The 27,996-nt window shown below is 41.4% G+C and overlaps 1 protein-coding gene across 5 annotated transcripts in view; it reads left to right on the top strand.

Annotated features, from left to right (window-relative positions):
• The window catches only part of RAPGEF4 (Rap guanine nucleotide exchange factor 4), a 207,868-nt gene that overhangs the window by 99,137 nt on the left and 80,735 nt on the right, over positions 1-27,996 (top strand). For 4 of the 5 annotated variants that reach the window (XM_075284118.1, XM_075284117.1, XM_075284119.1 and 1 more), the window contains one exon: positions 24,904-24,973. In XM_075284118.1, coding sequence (XP_075140219.1) covers positions 24,904-24,973 — 70 coding nt within the window. Of the gene's footprint in view, positions 1-24,384; positions 24,689-24,903; positions 24,974-27,996 lie in introns of those variants that run through there. The other variant, XM_075284120.1, reaches the window with a different exon arrangement.

Here is a 27,996-nt window from a genome sequence, read left to right as displayed (position 1 = left end):
GACCAGTGGCATCGCTTCTGTGCAGGTAAGTGTTAGCTACTAGAGATGTTAGCTAGTCTCCCATTAGAATAAATGGACGCAGCCGGCGCGCAGAGGGTTAAGCGGCCGACGCCGGCACAGGCTGTGTTCCGGCTGAATCCATTCATTCCTATGGGACCTAGCTAACATTGTTAGCTTTTCCCACAATGCTTGGCCAGTAGCAAAGCAGAAAAAGATCGGGATCAGAATTCCGATTGCTATCGTGAAATTTACTCGATCGCTGATTGGAATCCGATCTTTTCCGATCCCGATCGCTCAACCCTACTCTTAAACATATGCTGTATTAGAATAATCTATATATATTTTTACTGTTTTGCAAAAAGGGGCATAACCGGGTCAAATGAAGGGACCAGATGAAGTGAAGATTTGCTCAAATTGTTTTTAATTTCATTTTTTACTGTTAATGTTTCATTATTGTAATTCTTTGTGTATTTATTAATGTAGAATTACTTTTAAAATATTTTGTAAAATCTGCACGGAAAAGAATCTGAGACCTCGAGCTACCATCTGGTGTTTTCTTCCTTCCCAGGGCAATGTATATTGTAAATGATAGGAATTTCCAGTTTCCACTTTGTGCACAGATTATCCTGCTTGGCTCAACCACTGAACTAGCCATCAGCTCCAGCTTTAAGGACTGAAAGGCAAGCTCAAGGCATTGATAGTCTCTTGGGTTCACGTATCCTATCTTCCTCTGAACCCTGGGCGCGGGAAAACTTGTGGCATCTTTTTTTTTTTCTATTGTCTCGGATTAACAATTGGTCATTACCTTTTTTTTTTTTAAAAAAATAAACACCTTAGGTTTGGAAGGTCTGATGTCTGTCCTCAATAGGCACTACCATAAGTTCTGCAGACCAGCAAGTGAGCATGGATATCCAGTGTCTACTAGTCTACTCTGTAAAGCAGAGCTTTCCAACCATCGGGCCACGACCCAGTATTGGACCATGGTAATCTGGTAATGGGCCAAAGGAGCTCCCAGTGAGTGCCGCTGATTCGCAGGGAGAAGCAGACACGAGTTAGTTCCTGGCCAGGGCGCCCCTTGGCTGCCGCACCCCGCACACACTGCTCATTATGAAGCAGTATTCACTGTAAGCTACGCTTTCACATTACCGAGTCTCAGACATGAGACTGGTCCATGTGAGTGCCAGGTTTCCTGGCCTGTACTTTTTGCTGGGAGAGAGACTCCAACCACAGGTACCCCCTTACCCCTGGGCCGTGAGAACTGATCCTTGGAACTGGTCCGTGGTGCAAGAAAGACTGGGAACTGCTACTGTAACGTACTTGTTGTTAGGTAACAGTCTGAACGTATTTTGACACTGTCCAGACAACACACTTCTTAAACGGAGTCACCAGAACCCATCATATCAATCCATTTCCGCACCTACATAGGTTAGGGCTACCTGAATGAAATAGTGTTTTCCCATTGGAAATCACAGCCTTCATTACTGAGATATCGTTTTTTTCTCAATATAGAGATGAGATATCGGTGTTGGTGAAAGGTGACCAGAACCTATACGTCTGCTGTAGTGTATTCATCGGCCCCCTTATATTAATTGGAGTCTGCTGAGCTCCGTGTGTAACTAGCGGACCATTTCTCTGTTGTCCGGGTTCCAAACAATGGAGAGCCAGGGCTAGTGTGAACCCAGCGGAAGTTGACACCAGGCTTACCAGTTGGAGGTTTGTCACACTTTCACAATGTCAATTCAGTGGTGACAATGTCAGACTGTGTAGGGTTAAGGAAGCAGCAACAAGTCAATATATTCATTTCTAATAGGAATATTTAGTATTTACTAAAACAGACACATGGAAGTGGCGACATCTCCTCTTTAAGGGGGCATTCACACTACCGTTGGATTCCATCAGCAGTGTCCGTGACTATTGTCCGTACAAGGTTTTTGGCAACGGACACTGGTCCGTCTGAAATTTCCATTCATTTCAAAGGGATTTTATCTTTAGTTGCTGTTAATGTCTGTTTGTGTCTGTTTTTACCCATGTCCGTTTCTTCAAGCAGACAAAAAATTCCTACATGCAGGACTTTTCTGTGTCCATTATTTTTTTAAAAATTGAAATCTGCGGGCAACAAACTTCTACCGGACATAGCTGATAGCTGAAGGACAGCGCTAGACTTTCTTTGGCATTCTCATTAAAATAATAAAGCGTTGCCCTGCTGCCCGATGATTGCTTCATTCACAATGTCCCCCATTCTCCGTATCGGTAGGAGTCTGAGCTGTCGATCCCCACTAATCTGCAATTTATTCCCTATCTTATGAGTAACCTGAGCCAGGAGGTAAATTTCCATTCTAGTAAAGCTATATCAATCCGCCCTATAATATACTGGTGACAGAGCAGACTTGGTACACAATGTGACCGGCTCCCTTTAACTGGAATTAGTCAATGATTCCACTAACTCTTCCATTCCATCATTACCTGGTAACTGTTTTCCATGTTAGATTTTTGACCTTTCCTTGTTCATGTAGACAAAGCAGCGATAGGTTTCCTTGGCATTGTGGATATTTGGTATTCGTTTTGCTCCTTGGACTGCGATTCTTCACAGAGCTTTTCCCCAGCACAGCTTGGTGCTGTAGAGCCTTTCAGTAAGCGTTTTGTTCTGTATGGAATTATTTATAAGGATTTTTTATTATTAACACAATGTTTCAGTGAGAATATAGGGGGATAACATACATGTGCAGATGGTATCTCTTCTTTACTGACTCATACTCAATTTAGCTCCTAAAAATAATCCAATAATTTACCAATTTAGCAGTCTAGGGAATAGGGATGCTTAAAGGGAACCTGTCACATGAAAAATGCTGTTTCAAGCAGTAGGTAACATGTTATAGAGCAGGAGGAAGATTGTAGGAAAGGGTTCAGTGTAACTTGTCATTTATCCATTGTAATCTCTGCTCTTTCTGAGTTGAGATGTCCAGGAGGCAGTCCTATAAGTGATTGACAACCATCTTTGTATGCACAGTCGTAGAGAGGAGGCTATCAATCACAGATAGGACCATCGTCTTGGTGTCTCAACATAGAAAGAGTAGAGATTTCAATGAGTAAATGACATGGAGTTTACAGCAGTCTCCTGACTAGTGGGTACTTGCAGTCTCACTACTGACGGCATTAAACTGTGAAATTCTTGCTCATACAACTTGCATAACCATCACTCCAAGTAAGTTTAACTGCTCCCCATCTATATAGCATTATCAACAATTTGATGGTTGAGAACTCACCCTAGGTATATTTACACTGCTCACCTCTGTCTCTTTCGATGCGTTCACAGATCGGAATCCGCGGCACATTCCGCCGCAAATCTGCCTCCCATTGTTTTCCAAAAAAAAAAATTCAACATCCTGCTCGATCTTGCTGCGGATTCCACGGCTGATTCGGTCGCGGTTTCCGCATTTGGAAAGTCCCTGCTGATTAGGCCTATTCATCCGAGCCTATTCAGCCAAGGAAAATGAAGAGGAATTTCGCTGTGTGAATTTAGTCTTTGAGGGGTCAAAACTTTAAATATGGTTAAATTTCATTACATTTATTTACTCTTTAGCTTTGATCCCATTCACGTGAATAGGATCTAGGTCTACAGTAACCTGGTCTGACCACTACACAGAGAACGGAGCTGTCTGCTTCCTGCTCTATTCTCTGTATATCAGGTGCTGAGAACAGCTAAGCCATAGTGATCGGTGTTGGAACCCTAAGATCTCAATCAATCAAAGCAAAAGAATGGTTGAGGGGAAGGGGAGCGGTATAGGGTGTGCGGGTTGGGGGTTCGAGTGTCCTTGGGGTCTCATTGTTTTCATTTGGGATGTGCGGGTATTGGTGGGTGTGGGGTAGATGGGTGATGGGGGCTTAACCTAATATTGATGACCCATCCTATTTTTAGCTTGGAAAATCCCTTTAATATACAATTATTCGTCAAAACCTCAGTTACCTTTGGATTTACACGCGCCTTCGTGCTTACACGGTAATATTCCGACTACGTTAAAAATAGCTACGTAATCCTCGCTCTTCCCTGTGACATTCCTGAAACCACCACTGAGTATCTAGATGGAGTGGCGTTCTGGTGCTTGGTGAGCATTTCCCCTGCCATGAGTCGTGTGACGCACAAGTTATGAACTGACAGCTGTCAGTTTCAAGGCATGTGAAGTAAGGCTCTCTCGTAATGGAGGTGACATGTTATATCTCCAGGAAGAAGGCTGCTGACCTACCTTTGCTTTGACAGTTGCTGCCAGGAGAATAATGAGAGGCAGTGACAGCTGTACACGCATTCATTTGCCTGCCGGTCAACTGGAAGAAAGGCAATTGAGAGTGGTTGACTAACTACATGCTTTCGTTAGGGAAGCCGAAAAAAAAATTAGGATTTGTATACACAAATTGGAACAGACAAGAGGTTAATTACGGGACGATACTATCTTTCTCTTGTCACGTGTTTTATGTGTATTTGTATACTGCTATTTGGGGGATTCAGTAAGGGAACAGATTATAAATCTAAGTAGATAAAATATTGGAGCATTTTACTTAAAAAAAAAATAAAAAAATTCCATTGTAAAAGTTAGACGGTGCAAACTAAACAATATTAAAATGCACCAGATTAATCATAGCATCTGATACCGGATGATATATCTGTTACATTATCAGGCTGCATTCACACTTGCGTTGGAATCTCCATAGGAGTTTCAGTATAAAATAGTTGGAACCCCACTGGACCCCATGATAGACTATGGGTCCATGGGTTTCCGCGTGTAACTACTTCTTAAGCAGACAGGTTCTCCGTCTTTCGGGTCCCCGTGCGAACGCTAGTGTGAACCTTCAACTTAGGTCAAGCCCACTCTCCACTAAGCCACACTTTTTTCCGCAAAGCCATACCCCTTTGTCACATATAAATGTTTATGAATGGAGTCGTGGGCTCCAAACTACCGCAATCCAGGAATTGCGCTCCTCCAATCCAAACAACCAGATAGTCGACATGTAAGAATTATTCAGAGTTTATTGGGATTACGCTTTTCGGGGTATCATAACGTTCAAAAAAACACTTCCCTTCATCAGATCTCTATATGACTTTGTGTAGGCTTACACGTTTTGGGGTATCATAGTGTTCAAAAAATGCACCCCTTCGTCAAATCTCTATATGACTTTGTGTAGGCTTACGCGTTTTGGTGTATCATAGTGTTCAAAAAATGCTTCCCTTCATCAGATCTCTATATGACTTTGTGTAGGCTTACACGTTTTGGGGTATCATAGTGTTCAAAAAATGCACCCCTTCGTCAGATCTCTATATGACTTTGTGTAGGCTTACGCGTTTTGGCATATCATAGTGTTCAAAAAATGCACCCCTTCATCAGATCTCTAGATCACTGTGTGTAGGCTAACACGTAAGGATCATGAAGTGCTTGAGACCTCTATGTCTTGATATTTGTCACACATAAGCTTGTCTACAAACAGTCTACACACTTGGTAAGCATGGTGTAAGGCATGTTAATCAGTGTTTTGGCACAAATTATGCACTGGTGGCCCAAGGGCTAGATAAGGCTATAGCCACATCCAGGTATGTTGTGTCACCATCCTAAAGTAGGTAACTTGAGTGAGTGATAATCATCCACGATGTAGTCCATCACGGCCGTTTTCAAGGATTCAGACTAATCACAGGGAGATCTCTTGGACTGACTTCTCTTTCTCCTCCCCAGTATAATAGTCATATATATATATATATATATATATATATATATATATATATATATCTGGTTAAAAGGAACCTATCAAATGCAAAATGTGGTGCAATCTGCTGGCAGCATGCTATAGAGAAGAATGAGCTGAGCAGTTTACTATGTAGGTTTGTTGGAAAATATTCAGGATTCTGCATCAATATCCACTTGCAAGAAACTCTGTGTAATCTCTATGTTGAGAGGTCAAGGAGCGATCAGTAGTCGTCAAATTGACAGCCTCCCCTCTACAACTGTGCACACAGATTTATCTGTCAATCACTGATCAGACCACCTCTTAGACCACCTCTTAGTAAGAGCAGACATCTCAATAGCTAAATGACAAGTTATACTAAATCTTATCCCACGTACCTGGATACAAGCTGCACTGCTTTTTCCTTTGGATAGAATCTCTTTCCTCACTCGTGATTCGGCATGTGGACATTTCCATGGGTATTGTTGTTATATTATTGTGTTTTGACATCCTTTTCTTTTTTTGCCTTTTCGAACCAAGGAAAACCAATAAAAGTTGATTAAAAATACTCTTTTCATTGATTTTCTTAACCCTGAGGTCTCCTACTTTCCGTAGATCACTGGTAATGGGAAGGGAGTTGGACTCAATCTAAAGTATCTAAAATCTCAATCAAAACTTCCAAACAACTTTTTATTTTCTTGCAGTATATTTGACATTAATAAATGTTTCAATATATTTTATTAACAATTTTGACTTTTTTTTGGGAAATCCTGCATGGCTTTGTTCTTTTCCTTATTTCTTTATTGTCAGCTGAAATCTATACACCATTTTTCACTTGAGTATACGTAGAGAAGCTTAGGCTTGGGGTGGCACTTTACACAATTATATTGTCAGTATTTTATAACATAGAACTGTCATTCTGGTGTCATCTTAAAGCTGAGATTCCCAGTTCTATCGGTATTATTTCTGTGCTGAAAAAGCCCCCCTTGGCTTATACTCGAGTCAAGCAAAAAAAAAAATTATTTTTTTTTGGGGGGTGTCTATGACTAGCTGCAATAGTAATGTATAGAATCTCCCATAAAATAGTGAGAAAAAAAAAGCTTTAAAAAAAATAAAATAAGTAAAAGTTCTGAATCCCTCCTTTCCCTAGAATACATATAAAAGTAGAAAATGACTGTGACACACATACACATTAGGTATCCCTGTGTCTGAAAGTGCTCGGTCTACTGAATATAAGGTATCTGCAGTGCTCCTGTTCCGTCGGAAAGGGGTTAATAGGAGCACTGCAGATCCCCTATATTCAGCCAGGCTGAATTCCAAGTGGGGGAAGAAAAACCCAGTCCTCAAGCTCAGGGAAGGGGCAGACAGACAACCAAAACACTCCCTCCCCTTCCCCAGCACCCAGCATCTACTGAACCCAAAAACTCCGACCATTTTAATTTTTGAAATTTTCCAGTAGCTGCTGCATTTCCCCCCCTAGGCTTATACTCTAGTCAATAAGTTTTCCCAGTTTTTTGTGGTAAAATTAGGGCCTCGGCTTGTATTCGGGTCGGCTTATACTCGAGTATATACGGTAGTTCCTGTTTCTTTTGTAGCAATTCTGGGCTTTGGCTCAAAAAAAACTGCAACAAAATTTGCAACAAAAAAAGCTGCGTTTCCTCAACGTGGAGCCTCAGCCTTAGGCAGCTATCGGAAGCGAATGCTCATACAAGTCCTTGTTCCCGATAATCAGCCTGTATAATAGTGTAGTCCCTTATTCATCGGGTGATCGGTTGCTTTTGGCAGGACTGAAAAAAATCCTTGTTATCGGCAGCTCTTTGCCCTGTATAATAAGGTCTGGGCTGCCAGCAAACTAGGAAAGTACATGCGGGGGAACGATTTCTTTAGTGATCTCTTGCGCATGCTCTTCTTCAGTCTGTATAATCAGATTGGCACAGAGCGAACACTGATCGATACATTACATAGCGATCTGTAAAACAATACTTTTAGTTTAATAGTCTGGATGTATCTGAGAACAATTAAACAGAAACTGGCGGGGCTCACCATAGCGATGGCACCGGAGCGGCACGGGATTGAACAGATAAGCCTAGGCTTTTTTTATTGTATCAACTTTCCTATACTTTGTCAACTTTGTTAAAATCCTGGACATCCCCTTTACTTGATCATTAGCAGCCCGGGTTTAGTGACATCATACCTGGCAGATTCTAACAAACCTCTCGCGTGTCGTGAAAATCTGACTTACTCCGGATCACGTTGAGAACAGCTTGCCTTTACCATCTAATTTTACGTTTTGCATTATTTTCTCATTATACCCTGACATTGTGATTTTTAGCCGCACTTTTTACAATCTCGCGGTATATTCTTTCTCTTTAACTAGTGCCCGTAAAGTTTCTTTAACAATGTGTTTCGTGTTCATTACAAGAATTCTACATCTTATTAGAACCATCCTTTATATGGTTTTTCACCTTTTAGAAAGTATAAAATTTATATTTTTTTTTCTTTTTCTTCCTCCTTTGGAAAAGGAGACGACGTTTTAAAGCCGCCAAAAATAGAAACTGTTTTGTACGTGCTTGTAAAACGCTTGAGAGGACAGAGAGGGAAAGTCTCGCTTTGCTGTCACAGTACAGGTAGCACATGGTAATTGGAATTCTGCCTGACATTGGACTGTTAACATCAAGCGATGCATTGTAATAAAAATCAAGAGTTGCTAAAACGCTGCTCGCAAGAATCCAGCGGCCCCACTGTATGTTCATTACTGACGAGGAGGAACGGCTTACCAGTAATTACATTGAACTTTATTAAATCCCATCATTGACAAGGGAAGTGGCTGGATGTCAGAGTATTGCCGAGAATACATGACAATACGGGTCTGTTTCATCAAAAGTGTTTAACCGAATGTGCATAATGCGATTGGAAAAATTTCCTCCTGGACTATCAGACTTGGGAAGCCAAAGACTGCCCTTTACTCTCTTTTATATTAGTACAGTGCACCAATATCCAGATTAGGAAATGAATTTACTCTTTGGATGGAATTTGCATATTTTTAGTAAATGACAGGGTGTCTGTGGGGTTGTTTTGTACCTCCTATGAGGAACCCTTAAGTTCTTGAAAGAGGACTGCACCTTGATATCGGTCAAGACTTAAAGGGATGCTATCATTGGATACCCTTTTTTTCTGAATAACATGTAGGAATATCCTTAAGAAAGGCTATTCTTCTCCTACCTTTAGATGTCTTCTCCACGCCACCGTTCGGTAGAATTCCAGGGTTTCTTCAGTATGCAAATGAGTTCTCTCGCAGCACTGGGGTTGGTCTTCAGCCCTCAAACAGCAATGGGGGCATCAGAGAAATCTCCAACAACGCCTCAATCTTCTTCTGGAATGCCCTCTCCCTGCGTCTTCTTCCGTCCTGAGTTTCAATCTTCTAGGCATGCGCAGTTGGCTCTGCCATCGGGCCTCGGGCAGCGTCGACTGTGAAATGCCCACGGCCAAAAGAAAATGGCCGCTTACAGCAGCTTACTGTGTAAGCAGCCACAAGAAAATGGCCGCTTACACCAGCTTACTGTGTAAGTGGCCATTTTTTTGTGGCCACGGGCACGCGCAGTTGGCTCTGCCCGAAAAGATGCAGGGAGAGGCCATTCCAAAGAAGATAGAAGCGTTGCTGGAGAGTCCTCTCGCAGTATTGGGGACGCCACCAGTACTGTTTGAGCGCTGGGGCCTGCCCCCAGTGCTGCAAGAGAACTCATATGGATACTGAAGAAAACTCGAATTTCTACCAAACGGCGGCATGGAGAAGACATCTAAAGGTAGAAGAAGAATAGCCTTTCTTAAGGCTATTCCTACGTGTTAGTCAGGAAAAAAGGGTATCCAAAGATAGGATCCCTTTAACTATGCCAAAAACTTATTTCTAATGTAATGCAGAGCAAATAGCTGTGAGTACAATCCTAAAGAGCCAGCTCGTCCTGGTACCAAATGTGTCTGGTTACTACATGGCGGGAGTTTTCTAGTTTTGGTTCTTGAATGACATTACATTACATAACAGCTCTACAAGACTGGAACATGGTTGATATTCCACTCAATTCTATGAGGCTTCCGACCAGAAGCGCTGTAAGCCCCATAGAAGTGACTTGAGCACAGGTCATGGAATACACTAACGTTTCAATCATATGAAGGAGGCATGTATGGGCGATCTTTGGTCCAACATTCTCCTGATCACTGGTGGTCTCAGCAGTCAGAATCCCAGCAGTCCGTTAATAGGGTCAGCAAACAAGGAGAATGGGAAAAATGCAGCCCAATGACGTCAATCCTGATAGTAGCATATGTTCAAGAATACACCGTTATTCCAGGAGAGGAGATGCACGGACTGAGAAGTCTCATCGGTTTGAGGCAGGGTATACAAAAACAAAATGATGTCCAGCAGTCAATCCAATCCAGTATAAGATGTAACTTCTAATTATGGAAACATCTTACGAAAAAAGGTTAAAAGCAAGGGAGATCCCTGTGTGAATGCACAGCTCCGTTGATGCGTTTCGGAGAAACTGATCTTCTTAGTCAAAGCCTTTAGTCCGTTAATAGGTGCCGCTCTACTCATTTTGGTACAGTTGGAATCTTCTCCCTAGCCCCCACCTTTCCTGAGCACTCAATGCAGTTAGTTTTGGGGCCTGATAAGGAGATGGAAACATGGCAGTCAGTATCCGCCCGTGAGCGTCTTCTGGTCTCCGCGGCAAAACTTTTTTTTTTTTTCAACTGGACACAAAATCCTGCATGTCCGACTTTGTGTCCGGTTACAAAAAACTGTTTCGCTGCGGAGAGGCAGAAGACGCTCACAGGCGGTCACTTTGCAAACCCATTCAAGTGAATGGGTTTGAAAACTGCTGCTTTTTGTTTCCTGTCCAGTTTTTTGGGCAGAAGGCAGGCGCTCATCCCCAGTATCCATAAGGGTCACCCGTTTTACCGAAAGCCAATTTACCTATCTGTATATTTTTGGCATGTGTGTGTGGCGAACCTTAGTATCCAGAGGAAACCCACACAAACACAAGAAGACCATTCAGTGTCCATGCAGATATTGCCCTTGCTTGGATTTCCCCTTACAATAACTCTTGGCATTCTCAGAATAATTTTATTTGATGTTTTCTATTTTTCGTGTTTTTTTTTTTATTACTAGCTCCTGATTTAACTCAGAGTTCCCTGTATGAGCACATAGAACATTCCAGCTGTAGTCTACGCCCATGGTGGATATTGGCCACACAACCATTGTTATCCAATTATTCCCATGAATGAATTGCACTCAGTGTAAAATTGTAATATACACAAAGACAAGTACAAAATGTGTCTGATCTTTTAGGTCACATGAAATGATGGATGAATATAATTATAGGATATTGGAAAGAATTGTTCTGAATATATTTATTAGAAGCGGAATACAATTTAGCCGTTATTGGTGAATGTCTTGTATCTGCTTAGAGGGGACCTTTTTTTTACAACTTTTTGTGCTGTTTTTGTATTGAGTTTATTGTGAGTTTATTTTATACATTATATTATGATATTTATATAGTGATATTAACTGAAAGGTCATCACTAGAGGGAGAAAGGAGTTAATGAAGAACACACTGGGTAAGCCAAATTCTATATACAAAAAATCTATATCTGACTCCTGAATACCAGTTCTAAAGCTGGTCATACACATTAGAAGTAGACTAGTCGAATTCACTGATTTCAGCACAATCGATGGCCATCTAATTTGTATGAGTGGAAGCCAAATCTACCAAAAGTTAGGGTAAAGATGGGTGGGTATTTTGATTTTCGACATGCCCTATGCTTTTGTTTTGAGGGACATAAGGTACTTAAGGGGTATCTGGCAGCAGGTTACCCCCTGTCCCTACTGAGGGAACGTGTATAAGGTGATTAGAGGGGTTAACTGTCGGAGAAACAAGAGTCTGGGGAAATCTACTGCAGAAAGCACCAAAAATTATCGGGGAGAGAAGTCCTGCACAAAGGAATTTTTCTCTACCACTTTCAGCTTGAAAATGGTGGACCCCATTATAGTCAACAGGGTCCCCTGGTGTCCATGTACACAGTCCAGTCATATTAATGTGGCCACCGCCTACTTTTGACGTCAACGTTAAATAAGCAATCGCAGATCATTGTGGAAGACACGATGGATCAACACAAGTATGCATCTATCCTTGCGGACCATGTTCACCCCGACATGCGAAATGTTTTTCCTCAGGATGATGGCATCTACCAGCAGGACAATACGACGTGTCATAAAGCTCGCAGTGTACGTGCATGGTTCGAGGAGCACCAGGATGAGTTTACTGTACTCCCTTGGCCAGAAAATTCCCCAGACTTGAACCTAATCGAGAATCTGTGCGACCACCTCAATGAGGTTGTTCCCGCCATGGATGCTCAACCGTGTAACCTAGCACAGCTGGCCACGGCACAGGGGTTGGCATGGCTCAACATCCCAGTGATCATCATCACAACATCCCCTCTCTTCCTGCACGTCTCGCAGCGGTCCGCTCTGCCAAAGGTGGTTATTCTGGATTTTGACAGGTGATCACATTAATGTGACTGGACTGTGTATAACCACTGCTTTAGCCGTCCATTTTTTTTTACCTTATGCACTCAATACAAGTTTGTTGTTCCATTTTTCACATCTAATCTTCGAGTTAGGCCCAGTTCACATGGGGCAAGAGGGGGCGGAATATTACGCTGAATCCTCGTTTTCATCTGCCCCCTCACAATGGAGGTCTATGTAGACTGCCGGTTTACATTTTTCCGTGAGCGTAAGCTCTGAGGACCAAAATCCACCAATCCGCTCCCTGTGTGAACGGGGCCTAATGTGTCCAGTTTATAGAAGTGAAAATCTAAATAATGGGTCGGGTCAAAAAAGACCAATGAAGTTCATCTATTTTTTGTTTTGTTTTTAATAGTTAAAAATGTGATCAGAAAATGGGTGAAAAATATATGACATACGTTTGGAAAATGGATGCTAAAAATGGACCGTCACATCCATGTGCATGAGGCCTTCATAGCAGTGGAATCGGATAGTTTTCTTCCTGTCATGTTGCTGGAGGACGGTTATGATATAGTTTAGTTAAGGGGAAGATGTTGACCTTGTACTTTTATTTTCCAGATCATTACTTGTTGCGATAAAATTGAAGAAAAAGTTGTCGAAAAAATTATTATTTCTGGAGACTCAAGTTTTTTTTTTTAGGAAATAACCTCCCGTTATACCTAACTTTTCCACCATTTTACACTGAGGTTGAGTGGCAACCATGATAGTAAATCTTCCCTTTTGTGTAACAATATGTATGAGATTTATTTGCAATATATTGACAAATAATGACAAATCTATTGAGTTTATGTTGTTGAATTCTTTTGTAATGCTAGGCTCACATCTACACCCGCGTATTTGTTGTTATGGTCCGTCAGTGGACTAGAACAACATCAGACAACATTGGTGACCAATGGACCCCGTTGACTATAATGAGGTCCTTCAGGTGTCCTTTGTTTTAAGCTAAAATTGCTGGTCAAAAAGTTGGACTTGTTGCACTTTTTCGCCTGGCAATTTTTGGCTATCACTGTGATGGAGTCTTTGGTGCAGATCTTAACCCAACCCAACATGCTTTGCTTATATCATGTAAGGGTATGTTCATATGGCGGAATTTGCATTCCGCACGTGTACGTTACACGTGGTTAGCCATGATGGGATGCCGGTGCACTGCACTGTCGCGGCATACCTCTCCGGATTAGGCCCAAATGAATGGGCCTAATTGGAAGGGAGCCTTGCACTGTGGACTCTGCAGAGAGAAGGGTCATCTCACTTCTTTTTTCCTCTACTAGCGAGCGGCTCCCATTGAAGTCAATGGGAGCTGGTTTTGGCAGCAGATTTTGAGGGGGATTCCGTGTCAAAATCCACTGCCAAAATCTCAGTGTGAACTGACCATAATGGGTTTCCAACAGTCTACCCCACATCAGTATAGAGTGCTTTATCCACAATCATTTCCTATTACCGGCATAAATATTCTGTTATTCCCGAAGACGCATTGTTCCTGCTTTTTCTGATATTACTGAGAAATGTGCCCAGAGATATGGGAAGTAATGTGCACTGCATCCAATGTCTGATCTACATATTTATTGAGTGTACTTGAGATAGATTGCACCACTATTGGGCACACACTGGCGGCTAGTTATATCTGGAAATGTTACACGGAGCTGCCAGTACAAAGCGCTGTCACATGTCATTATTGTGCTGCGAATAAATACCATTTGCCATTTGCTGAATGATGGAAGAACTTGTCAGTTTGGAATAGATATTCTTGTCTGTCAAGTCACATGTAGATTAGATGCCGTGTTCTGCACATATACACACCCAACTATGGGCTTCATAAACTAGCCATAGAGGAAGGTATATAGTGTATATATCTGGATGACAGCTAGCCCTGGGGCTTTACATGGATTGACTGAATTGTAGGTTATCCTATTGCTAAATATTATAAACTTAGATTTGTGATTTTCATAATGGTTATTATTGAACTAGTATGACTTATATGTGGGCTATATACCTGAGTAGTCAGCTCTTTATTAGATGCAACAGGGTAAGAGAAAATCCCTTATAATAGACTAGTAACTATCAAAGAGAACCTGTCACGTTGTGCATGCCATTCAATCTACAGAATCAATAGGTTTAGATTTAACTTACACTATCTAATATGTATGGTCATTCTTAGGATTGAGGGATAGCCTAGTAAAAGGATCCCTACTAGTTATAAACCCATATATATATATATATATATTATATATATATATATATATATATAATATATATATACAGTTAGGGCCAGAAATATTTGGACAGTGACACAATTTTCGCGAGTTGGGCTCTGCATGCCACCACACTGGTTTTGAAATGAAACCTCTACAACAGAATTCAAGTGCAGATTGTAACGTTTAATTTGAAGGGTTGAACAAAAATATGTGATAGAAAATGTAGGAATTGTACACATTTCTTTACAAACACTTCCACATTTTAGGAGCTCAAAAGTAATTGGACAAATAAACATAACCCAAACAAAATATTTTTATTTTCAATATTTTGTTGCGAATCCTTTGGAGGCAATCACTGCCTTAAGTCTGGAACCCATGGACATCACCAAACGCTGGGTTTCCTCCTTCTTAATGCTTTGCCAGGCCTTTACAGCCGCAGCCTTCAGGTCTTGCTTGTTTGTGGGTCTTTCCGCCTTAAGTCTGGATTTGAGCAAGTGAAATGCATGCTCAATTGGGTTAAGATCTGGTGATTGACTTGGCCATTGCAGAATGTTCCACTTTTTTGCACTCATGAACTCCTGGGTAGCTTTGGCTGTATGCTTGGGGTCATTGTCCATCTGTACTATGAAGCGCCGTCCGATCAACTTGGCAGCATTTGGCTGAATCTGGGCTGAAAGTATATCCCGGTACACTTCAGAATTCATCCGGCTACTCTTGTCTGCTGTTATGTCATCAATAAACACAAGTGACCCAGTGCCATTGAAAGCCATGCATGCCCATGCCATCACGTTGCCTCCACCATGTTTTACAGAGGATGTGGTGTGCCTTGGATCATGTGCCGTTCCCTTTCTTCTCCAAACTTTTTTCTTCCCATCATTCTGGTACAGTTGCTCTTTGTCTCATCTGTCCATAGAATACTTTTCCAGAACTGAGCTGGCTTCTTGAGGTGTTTTTCAGCAAATTTAACTCTGGCCTGTCTATTTTTGGAATTGATGAATGGTTTGCATCTAGATGTGAACCCTTTGTATTTACTTTCATGGAGTCTTCTCTTTACTGTTGACTTAGAGACAGATACACCTACTTCACTGAGAGTGTTCTGGACTTCAGTTGATGTTGTGAACGGGTTCTTCTTGACCAAAGAAAGTATGCGGCGATCATCCACCACTGTTGTCATCCGTGGACGCCCAGGCCTTTTTGAGTTCCCAAGCTCACCAGTCAATTTTTTTTTTCTTAGAATGTACCCGACTGTTGATTTTGCTACTCCAAGCATGTCTGCTATCTCTCTGATGGATTTTTTCTTTTTTTTCAGCCTCAGGATGTTCTGCTTCACCTCAATTGAGAGTTCCTTTGACCGCATGTTGTCTGGTCACAGCAACAGCTTCCAAATGCAAAACCACACACCTGTAATCAACCCCAGACCTTTTAACTACTTCATTGATTACAGGTTTACGAGGGAGACGCCTTCAGAGTTAATTGCAGCCCTTAGAGTCCATTGTCCAATTACTATCTATCTATCTATCTATCTATCTATCTATCTATCTATCTATCTATCTCTCCTATCTATCATCTATCTATCTATCTATTATCTATCAATCATCTATCTATCTATCTATCTATCTATCTCTCATATCTATCATCTATCTATCTATCTATCTATATATTTATCTATCGCTCATTATCTATCTATCTATCTATCTATCTATCTATCTATCTATCATCTATCTATCTATCTCCTATCTATCTATCTATCTATCTATCTATCTATCTATCTATCTATCTATCTCGTATATCTATCTCATAGATTTATCTATGTTTTACTTTATTTCTATCTCATTGTCTATCCATCTGTGTATCCATCTATCTATTTATCTAAGTGTTGGTCTGACACCTCAGAATCTTATGTTACTCTATAAATTATGGCCACAGGTTGTCACCTTTTATACTATGTGCTTGTACATGATCTAATGAGTATATTTTCCATTAATAGGGCCCAGTGTGCATTTCCTAATCCCGTTCCCCTTGTTTAGATTCACGTAGTATACTTCCCATTTCTAAAGGCCAAATACATCTAATGATGAAAAGACTGCAATGGAAAGAAAACTAACATTACACAATAATTTGGAGCTACTGACGCATGCACCGATAACCTTAAACATGCATCAATACTCAATTATTCTTGTTATTCCAAAATAGCTCATTATGGAAATACAATATCTAAAGAGACGAGCTTGATCAAAAACAGCAGATTTCATGATCAGGGGTGCCGACCTTTGGTATGTAAATGTGTGCAAACTCATTATACATGCCAAATGACAGAAATTATTATGAGGGGCGGCTAAATGAATCGTTGTCGAGGAGCCGGAGCCAGTGATTGAATAGTGGAATTCATCATGATCTTAGTATAACACATTCAGCTCTTACCTAGATGGAAATATTCTCATATTTACGTATACAATCAGATCATCTTGGGACTTGAGATGAACTCAATCATCCATCCTGAGAAATCCGTATTAGCGGTGCGGAGTTCAGGAGAGGCCTTTTAGGTATTTTACTGAAATGGTGTGAATTGATGTATGGCAGAGATATGTGTCTAGGAAAACATAAGTCAGGGGGATACTGTCTCTCCTTGTGGAGACCCCTTTTCAGATGTAGGTAGACTTGAAGGCGATGCATGTTACCCTGGGAATTCTGAGAAAATGCAAATTAGTTCTCCTTCAGCGCCACCTTTTGGTACATATATGACTTACGGGGAAGTCTTGGAATAGGGGAAGACATTCCAATGGTGCAACATGTGCAGCGGCACAGGGGCCCAGTAGGTCCGGGGGCCTTATCACCTACAAGCAGCTTTGTACTGTCTATTAGAGGGCAGCTAAATGCATGAACTAATGTACTTCATGACTATCTGTTATGGAGACATAAGGGGATGCTATATGCTGATACTAGGTTCACACAAATGGACCGAAAACAGCGGCTACAGACAGAACCTGATGGACCCCATTGACTGTAATGGAGTTTGTCGAGTTCTTGTCGTTTTTAAATTGAAGCCACTGTTGGAAAAATTCCTCGTGCAGGACTTTTTCCTCCTCCGATTTTCAGCGGACATTTCATCGGAATCTCCAACAGAGACTGTGGCGCAGTTGTGAATGAAGCCCGGAATATATATTGGAAAACAAAGGACCTATAACGTTCTTGCTCGGGGGCCTTCAGCTGTCTGTGTCTGTCTTGGAAAATGACGTTAGATATGAATCAAACCAGTAAGGTACTGAGAAGGGAGGGGGAAGGGGGGATCTGAGATGCAGGATGGAGAGAGAGATAGTGTGTGTGTGTCTGTCTGTGTGTGTTTGTCATTATACTGAGGCAGAGATGAAGGGCGGACATGAAACTGGGGGCAGATGAAAGGGGATATAAAACTGAGGGAGAAATGGAGGGGGGGGGGGATGAAACCGGTGGCAGAGATGGAGGAGGGGACATGAAATGGAGCCGATAAAGGTGGGCAACGACCAACTACCCGCATTGCTAATGTCCCTCTCCAGGTGCTCCAGTTTCATGTTTAAAATGGGGCACCAAGAGAGGGACTTAATAATGTGGGGCAGTTGGAAGGGGGACAGTATAATGTGGAGACATATAATGTGCGGGTGACTGTAGGAGGATTATACTGTGTCGGGGGACATGAAAAATGAATGAGAATGGGCGGAGTCAACATAAAAGTTGGCAGGGCTAAATTTGCTGCGGCTCGCTGTGCACACCGCACATTTTGTCCCTGTTTCTGTTGTTCAAAAGTTGAGAGGTAAGCAGATGTTGGTGTTGAAGATGTCAGCCCAGAGGAACCAGTTATTAGAGATGAGCGAACAGTAAAATGTTCGATATTCGTTTTGAGTAGCCGCTCAATATTCGACTACTCAAATCGAATATCGAACCCTATTATAGTCTATGGGGGGGAAAATGCTTGTTTCAGGGGTAGGCAACATTTGATCAAATTATACTTACCAAGTCCACAAGGGAGAGTCGGGCTGGATCCTCCGAGAAGTCTTCTCCGTGCAGTGTCCCCGCGGCATCTTCCGGCTCTGAATTCACTCTGCCAGGCATCGGGCCTGGGCAGAGCCGAAAATGGCCACTTACAGTCAAAGCGGCCATTTTCTTGGAGTGCGGGCATGCGCAGTCGGCTCTGCCCAGGCCCGATGCCTGGCAGAGTGAATTCAGAGCCAGAAGACGCAGCGGGGAAGTTGCATGGAGAAGACTTCTAAAGGTAGGAGAAGAACCAGCGTTGATTGGCCGACTGTCTAGCATTCGGCCAATCAATGCTGGTTCTGCATCAAACTTTCCCATTCGAATAGCGAGTGGTACTCGAGCGAGTACGAATATTTCGAATACCGTAGTATTTGATCGAATACCTACTCGATAGAGTACTACTCGCTCATCTCTACCAGTTATATCCCTGTCTTTCCCATTGAGTACTGTAAGAACCCTTACTCCTGCGTTTCTGCACTGTAGGGCCTCAGCCTTAATATTTTTTTTTACGTGCAAATCCTGCACATAAACTTTGTGATCACTTATTATGGTAAAATACTCATGCCACACACTGATCATGTCAACCAAAGAAGAAGGGAGGTAATTAAGAACATACCTATATTTTTTATGACTTCTCAATCTATGAAAAAACACAGCATAATTTGTCACCCATGTAAAACATTTTGGCTTCTCCAAATCTTTTCCTATTGCTGTGTTTTTTGCTTTCTATCAGGGGTTCTGTTATTTAAATGGCAAGAATAATGTAGTCTGCAGTGCTATTCTTGTATCCAGAATACCAGACAGTTTATAAACCACATTATAAGCCAGTGGGATCCATTAAGTTTCATTAGGATCCATCATAGCTGTCAGGGCTCCATTATGGACAGAAGACACTACGCTGGTGTAATCAGAGCCTTAGAAAGGGCTGTACATGGGTAACAAATAGAAATAAACTTTTTTTGGTGATACATATGGAATGCCAAGGCTTCGCCATGGTTTGGATACAAGTGTAGGGAACACGGTTCCCCCATCATATGATTTTACATCCAGGACTATATTTGTTTCGTTCACACGGGGCTCCGCGTGAACACATTCCGTCACAGCTTTCCGCTCCGGATTAGGCCCAAATGAATGGGCCTAGTCCGGAGGGTATGGTTGTGAGGCGGAGGCTGCGGACTCCACGTCAAAATCCTGACTACTTTGCCCTGCGTGAACTAGCCCTGACTGTTTGATCTCATAAGCAACAGGGGTGTTATTGAGACAACCTTCTAATCAATGACGTGAATAGTCATAATCAAAAATGTAAAATAATAATAATTATAATATAACTCATAGATCAGCAGTAAGACAAGATGCAATGGAAACCAAAAGGGCAACCCAAACACAATATTCTAAGGGATTGAAGCTGGGAATCTTGGATTTAGGTAAACCCATCTTACACAATGACAGGCGTCTACAAAAATATCTAACAAACCCATAGGAAAGCAGATAGGATTACACGGCTAATACTTTTCCCTTTTAATGTCACTGAATACAAAGCAGGAATATGAGATGTTCTTCAGAGCCATAGGAAGCACGATTATGGTAAAAGTCAAAATGTTGTCAAAAATGTTTCTGTACAAAAGCAGATGGATTTATGAAATAGCCTAAGTGTGGATATACGAGAGGTTAATACAGTAATGGAATGTAATAGACATCAGGTTATCCTGAATATAAAAAGGCCATCAATCAAGTGGGACCTCGGCTATTATAGTCTGCACAAAAGGGCACCATACGTGCCCTTATCAGCGGCTCATATTCTGTATTTATATCAGAGCGGGGATTGCTCATATGAGATTGTACGTGCGGCTAAAACACTGATTTGTTCTGCAGATTTTCTTTGAATCCTGAGAGGCGGCCTTACATAACACTTGCTATTTTTACCACTCTGTCTACCTTGCCGGGGCTCAGATGAAATAACACAAGGGGTATGCTTTAATATCAAGCTGAAAGGACAAGCGAAATACTTCATATCTATATACAATATTTGCTTCTTTGATTTAACACATATAATTATATTAACACCTACGTCATATGGTTTAGAATGTAACACGTATAGTCATTGTTAGGCTGGAAACCTACATGGGGCAGATTCATTAAGAATCTGCGACACTTTTTTGGAATAAAAAGTTCTTAATAGTACTTGCAACTAGGTATGGGGATGAAGGTGGGATATACTGCCTGCCATGCAGGACAATGGGACAGCACCGAAATCCAGGACTGTCCCGCTGAACCCAGGATGGTTGGAAGGTATGTAGTACAGAGCCTACCGTATATACTCGAGTATAAGCCACATTTTTCAGCACAGTTTTTGTGCTGAAAAAGCCCCCCTCGGCTTATACTCGAGTCAGCAAAAAAACAATATTTTTTTTTTAAAGTGGGGGGGGGGGGGTCTATGACCAGCCGCAATATCAATGTATAGAATCTCCCATAAAATAGTGGGGGGAAAAAGAAGCTTAAAAAAATAAAAATAAAAATTAAAAGTTGTAAATCCCTTTCCCTAGAATACATACAAAAGTAGAACATAAATATGAAACACATACACATTAGGTATCCCTGTGTCTGACAGTGCCCGGTCTACGAATATAGGGGATCTGCAGTGCTCCTGTTCTGTCGGGAAGGGGTTAATAGGAGCACTGCAGATACCCTATATTTAGCTAGACTGAATTCCAAGTGGGGGGAAAAAAATCCCAGTCCTCAAGCTCAGGGAAGGGGCAGAGATACAACCAAAACACCCCCTCCCCTTCCCCAGCACCTACTGCACCCAAAAACTCCAACCATTTTAATTTTTGAAATTTTCCAGTAGCTGCTGCATTTCCCCCCCTCGGCTTATACTCGAGTCAATAAGTTTTCTCAGTTTTTTGTGGTAAAATTAGGGGCCTCGGCTTATATTCAGGTCGGCTTATACTCGAGTATATACGGTATTTAACATATTAGCTGCTAAAACTTACACCACTGATTGTTCAGGAATAGTAGGGGTTAGAGAATAAAATCCAACTGCGCTGGAGTCAGTAGAGCACCTCCTACTGAAGGATGTTTAGGGCGTAGACAACATGCACATGATCCTGCGTATGGATGGGTCCATGACAAAAATTGCATGGATGGCACATGGTTGATATCCATGTTCTGTCTATGGCTTCCACAGATTAATGAGCCAGGCAGCATAACAGACAAGACTGTACATGAACATACGCAGACCATTGATAATACATAGTTGTGTGTATGGGGAATAAAATCTACATTGACGAAACACATGGTCATGTGCATGATGCTGGATCTACATAGAAACTTCGTATCACAACCAGTGTACTTTATTGATATCAGTATAGGTCAGGACTGTCTTCCATGGGCCTTGTGCTGCTTCAGAGTAACCAAGGTACAGTTATGGAGCAGATTCCCCTCTACTTACTGTGTACACTGTATATCAACTAGTCTTCACCACCAGCTCAGAGAGAAATGTAAACTACAGATAGAGCCTACAGAGGGCTAACGTGCTAAATAATGGAAAATATAAGTTAGTGCCCACCATGTAATATTTATTCATACAGAATCTTCTTGGGGGTTAGGCAGACTTAAAGTCATTTTATATAAGACTGGCCAACCATTTTCCTACATCTTAGAAGTCTCTAGCCTAAGCATTCGTGTTATTAAATGAACCTATAACATACAGTGTATTTATCATGTACTGTAGTCAGAATGGAGCCTTATATAATTGGTGGTATTTTTGTATAATATGGTGGCTTTCAGCATTTTTTTGTATACTGTAATAAGGATTATATCCTCTAATTTAAGTCGGGACATTGCAAACATGAGCTTGATGTAAAGGGGAATGAAACAGTGGGACAGAGAACTAAGAAACTATTCATTGCATTGTGTAGAACTTATCTGTTTCCATTGTATTTAGACCTTAATGGCCAAAAATTTTCAGAAAAATACATTACTGGAATATATTTTTGAGTTATGAAGCCATTTTATAGCACCCTCTAAGCTATTTATAGTAGGTTAGGATTTTTCAATTATAGTCAGACCATACAAGGGTAGTTCAGAATCAGGAATGGTCTAGGGCCGTTTTGGCAAACCTATGGCACGTGTACCAGAAGTGGCACTCAGAGCCCTTTCTGTGGCACCCATCTGTGGAACAGATTATACTGTGTGGGGATCACTGTGGAGCATATTGTACTGTGTGGGGGGCCACTGTGGAGCATATTGTACTGTGTGGGGGCCACTAGGGAGAATATTGTACTGTGTGGGGGCCACTGTGGAGCAGATTGTACTGTGTGGGGGCCACTGTGGAGCATATTGTATTGTGTGGGGGCCACTGGGGAGAATATTGTACTGTGTGGGGGCCACTGTGGAGCAGATTGTACTGTGTGGGGGCCACTGTGGAGCATATTGTACTGTGTGGGGGCCACTGTGAAGCATATTGTACTGTGTGGGGGCCACTGCGGAGCATATTGTACTGTGTGGGGGCCACTGGGGAGCATATTGTACTGTGTGGGGGCCACTGGGGAGAATATTGTACTGTGTGGGGGCCACTGTGGAGCAGATTGTACTGTGTGGGGGCCACTGTGGAGCAAATTGTACTGTGTGGGGGCCACTGTGGAGCAGATTATACTGTGTGGGGATCACCGTGGAGCATATTGTACTGTGTGGGGGCCACTGTGGAGCATATTGTACTGTGTGGGGGCCACTGTGGAGCATATTGTACTGTGTGGGGGGCCACTGTGGAGCATATTGTACTGTGTGGGGGCCACTGTGGAGCATATTGTACTGTGTGGGGGCCACTGTGGAGCATATTGTACTGTGTGGGGGCCACTGTGGAGCATATTGTACTGTGTGGGGGCCACTATGAAGCATATTGTACTGTGTGGGGCCACTGTGGAGCATATTGTACTGTGTGGGGGCCACTGTGGAGCAAATTGTATTGTGTGGAATCCACTGTGGAACAGATTGTACTGTGTGGGGTCCCTTCAATATTTATATCACACAATATTTGTTTTATAGTAGACATGATATTAGTACAGGCTGTAATAACATTACACGGTCACTATAAAACAGATCCTGTGCGATGTAAATTGTGAACATTAATTGTTCAAATTTATGCCAAATGCAAACTTCTACCTTTCAGTGTAAAGTTGTTTGTATTATTGAAAGCTCCGTAAAGCCCCAATCACATGACACATGGAACTTTGTGATAAATTAATTGGTTTTGGGTTGCAGTTTGGGCACTCGGTCTCTAAGAGGTTCACCATCACTGGTCTAGGGTCTGACTTTCCCTTTCTAAGAAGATTTTAACGTGGCTATAATATGGCTATAGTTTGGTATGGGTAGTTCAGACTCGAACCTCATAGTCCTACAGCTCTAGTGAACAAAATATCATAGGTGTCATGTGAATGGGGCCTAAAGCTAGCCATACACTATCTAAACAAGCACCTGTTTGACCAAGACTATGCATTGCATTCCCTGTACATACATGCTCAAAATGGCTAAGGCCTAATGCATTAAACACAATGGGCGCATCATTGCTCCATTTTGTTCCGATAATTATAGAACAAGTCTATCCGGCTCCGTGACATTGGAACAGAACAGAACTGGACAGAATACATTTGGATATCAACTGAGGGTTACCCAAATGCATTGTGATAAAACTAACTTGTCCTGCACTGTGAGTCATGTGCATGAGGCCTATTAGATGAGGGTCCTGTATTGGGGACCCCTTACAAAATACTAATAAGATATTTTGCATGCTAGACAGCCCGATTCTTTCTGTATCTGAAGACATTTAGGGTAAAATATTCAGTTAGACCTGTAATATTAAAGGCATTGACCACCTCGGCGGGATTGTGGGTAATACAGGCTATGCTTATTGATTCCTTACAGAATACATTGACTATGTTAATCACTGAAAGTGACAGTGTGTCTTGGAGATTGCAGAACAATCCTGGTCCTGTGTGGCTAATGTTTGTACGAGTCGTGAAAGGAGCTGTCATATTATCCCATCTGAAAGGATTAGATGGTCCAGAAATATCACTGCTGTTTATCTCACACCTCCCTTTGCTGGAATTCATATTCCATACAATAAGTCTGATGTTACCTCTGGGGCCGAATACTGTCCACAGCATGATATCAAAGGACTGTAATGTCTCTGCAAACAATGTCACAGAAGGTAAAACTTGTATAGTTCTACTAGAAGAGAGAAGAAGGATGAGATCGAAATGGAACGTTAGGAAGACAAATACTTAGTGTATGCAGCACCTTATTCTTATATAGAGAGTTAGATACTTAAGGTGTACGCACATGTAGTAGTGTCTCACAAGTGTAGTGTATTGTAATGTCATTATATCACTTGTATTTCATGTTTGTTTTTTACTGTCTTTCTAGAAATATCGGCAGTTCATGGCTGGCTTCTTGGCTCCTCCATACGGCGTTCTTGAGACCGGTTCTAATGACAGTAAGTAAACGTGATGTCTTATTAAGTGTATCCTATTAAATTGTACCTGTAATCTTTAATATAGGACCATACAGGATCTATCTATCTATCTATCTATCTATCTATCTATCTATCTCTCATCTATCTACGTACCTCTCTATCTATCCATTTATCTATCAATCTATCTATCTCTCTATCATCTATCTACCTATCTATCTATCTATCTATCTATCTATCTATCTATCTATCTATCCCATATCTATCTATCTATCTATCTATCTATCTATCTACCTATCTAATATATATATATATATATATATATATATATATATATATATATATATAGGAAAGCATAGTCTGCTGCACTTTCTTATACACAGGAATAGAGTAGAAAAGGTATACCGCATATATATGGGACATGAAGCGTACAGCTGTATACCGCAAATAGATGTGACCTAAGTGCCTTTCAAACAACTTTGGATTTTTTGGCTGCATTCATGTCATTTATACATATTGTAATTAGAAATTAGCGAACCTCAGAAGATTAGTTAGTTTTAATTAGTTTTAGGTTTGGATGGTTCGGCCCAAAGATTAGTTTTGGGTCGAAATAGTTTGTCACAAACCATATGTGAAACGATTATACACTAGGTTCTCAGTATAACTGTTTATTACGGCTGATCATTTCTGCTGCATCTCCTCTTATCATAGAAGAGACCTCAGAGTATAACTGTTTCACTTCCGGTTCATGGGGGGAGGGGAAAAAACCTAAAGTTTTAGGTTTATGTTAAAGCCTAAACGTTTGGAAAATCCAGGTTAGATCTGTTTAGTTTCGAACCAGCTTGCTTATCTGTAATTGTAATATACTTTTGGCTCCTTTCTTTGTAATCCTGCACTGAAATCCACTTTCTATCTGTATATTACCAGCTGAAATTTGCACACCAATTTTCACAAGGCACTTGTACAATGCGGAGAAGATGAGGCTGGAGGGTCACTTCGAACTATTGTACCTTGGCACTATAAAATTTACAACAGTGTCATGAAAAAGATCAGATCGTCAGCTTTCATATTACACCAAAATCGCAGTTCTACCTGTGTTCTTTCCAGAGATATCATCAGTTGAATACAAAGTATAGTCATATTTATATGCAACTATTCCAAATCCTGACTATGTTCTCTCTGAAAATAATGTAATCTTTAGTATGACACCAGAATCACTGTTCTAAGTTTTCTAATGTCCGAGATAGTAACGACCCCAGACTCAGCTTCTCTGTTTTATCCAAAAGCTCATACACCTGTAATCCAGGGAGAAGCAATGTATAGATAGTGTAGAAATAGAAAGTGTATCTCAGTGCAGGATTTCACAAAAAGCCAAAATCCATTATATATTAATATTATTAAGTATATAACAAAATGTATTAATGATACACATTTTACCAGAATTGTATTAAGTTTTCAGTAAAAGAACAATACAACACAAACCATGACAGTTGCCAGGATATCCGGACGGCAGAGGCAGGGGGTGTTGAGATGGATGGGGAGACTAAGATGACAGTTTTGAGAAATGACAATTTTCTATAGTATATAGCATTGCGAATATGGTCTAAACTAGAATTTCCTGAATTCCACTGCCACAAAAACAGCCCAAAATTGGAGGGCTTTTGTAGTGGCACAAACTTGTTTGTAAAAAAATTTGAAAGCTACAGCTAACACCCGCAGCTGAGGCCACTTTGTCCCCATTTCTTACAAAAACAAAAGGTTAACGTTCCTTAAAGTATATCCGCAGTTCACAAGAGGCTTCCAGTGTCTGAAGCTTTCATTAGTGTGACCCGGGCTCGGCATCCTTTAGACTCTGCTTGTTAAACTGAAACTTCTATTTTTCCGATAGTCAACTGAAAGAAAGATCCTTCATACACAAGTGATCTTGATTTCAAAGAACGTTCTTAGAATACTCTTAGAATATATGAACGTTAGTTCATCCTTCACCAGGTGTCATGATGGGTCCATCATCCACTGTGGGAAGTTGATGCACTTGAGAAAGGGCTGAGCGGAGCCCGAAACGCAGTGGTTTTATTAGCGTTGTGCCTATTATTCTTCAATAAATTCACCTTACCCTGACCAGACAGCGCTGTCATTATGTGCTTCCTCTTCCTCCAATCTTTTGGCATATGGCATCTTAAATAGTAGGTTCCTCGGAGACTAGACATTGACTAGTGAAAACTTCTTGTATCCAGAGACGTAACTATTGAGGGCCATCACCCTCACAACACTAGGACTGCTGAAAGATCTTTGATCTCCTTTATTTCTGTTAATGGACGGCATTCTGTGCACCATAAATGAATGACCCCTGCACCCTGGTGTACCAGAGGGAGAAGATTTATGATGCACAGCCTTCCACTGTCAGAAAGGAGAAAATGAACCCTTTAATGGTAAAAGTAGCAGTTGGTCAGCAGCATATAGTCAAAAGGAATTTTTTGCAGGAGGCTGTTGCACAAAAGGGTGCATGATTACTATGCGAGGGACACCAACAGGCGATGGGAAGTTTATAAGCACACAGACATGTTGTGAACGGGTCATCATAATGGTTTGGAAAAGGAGGAGAGGGAAATGTAATACTGATAAAATGTATGGATAGGAGGCTGATAGTTGTGAGCAGTTGCACAAGGGGGCCCAAGGTGTATCTTTGCACCAGGACCCGTGGGCCTTTAGTTACTCCCCTATTGCATCATTTGATTTGTGACTTGGAGGTATGTTATAAGTTTCAATACACTATGTCTGATGTCTTTAAATGTATTGAACAAGTTGTGAGATTCCCAAAGTTATCTGCATACATCACTGAGTAATACTGAATTGCACATGTGACGTTCCAAAACGGAGCTGCACCCTGGAGTATAGTCAGCCCCGACGGAGCTTGTCAGTATTTCATACTGTACATCATTTCTAGTGTCTGTACCTTTACCTACCTGAAGTTTATCGGGTAGAGAAGGGTGACAGCTAGCGTGTTGATGACAGGCTCCACATTAGGTAGGAGTCACTTGACAGACATA

This window comes from Leptodactylus fuscus, chromosome 8 (genome assembly GCF_031893055.1).
Source record: "Leptodactylus fuscus isolate aLepFus1 chromosome 8, aLepFus1.hap2, whole genome shotgun sequence".
Classification (NCBI taxonomy): Eukaryota; Metazoa; Chordata; class Amphibia; order Anura; family Leptodactylidae; genus Leptodactylus; species Leptodactylus fuscus.
Note: the sequence above shows the minus strand (reverse complement) of the source record. Positions and strands in the feature narration are given on the sequence as shown.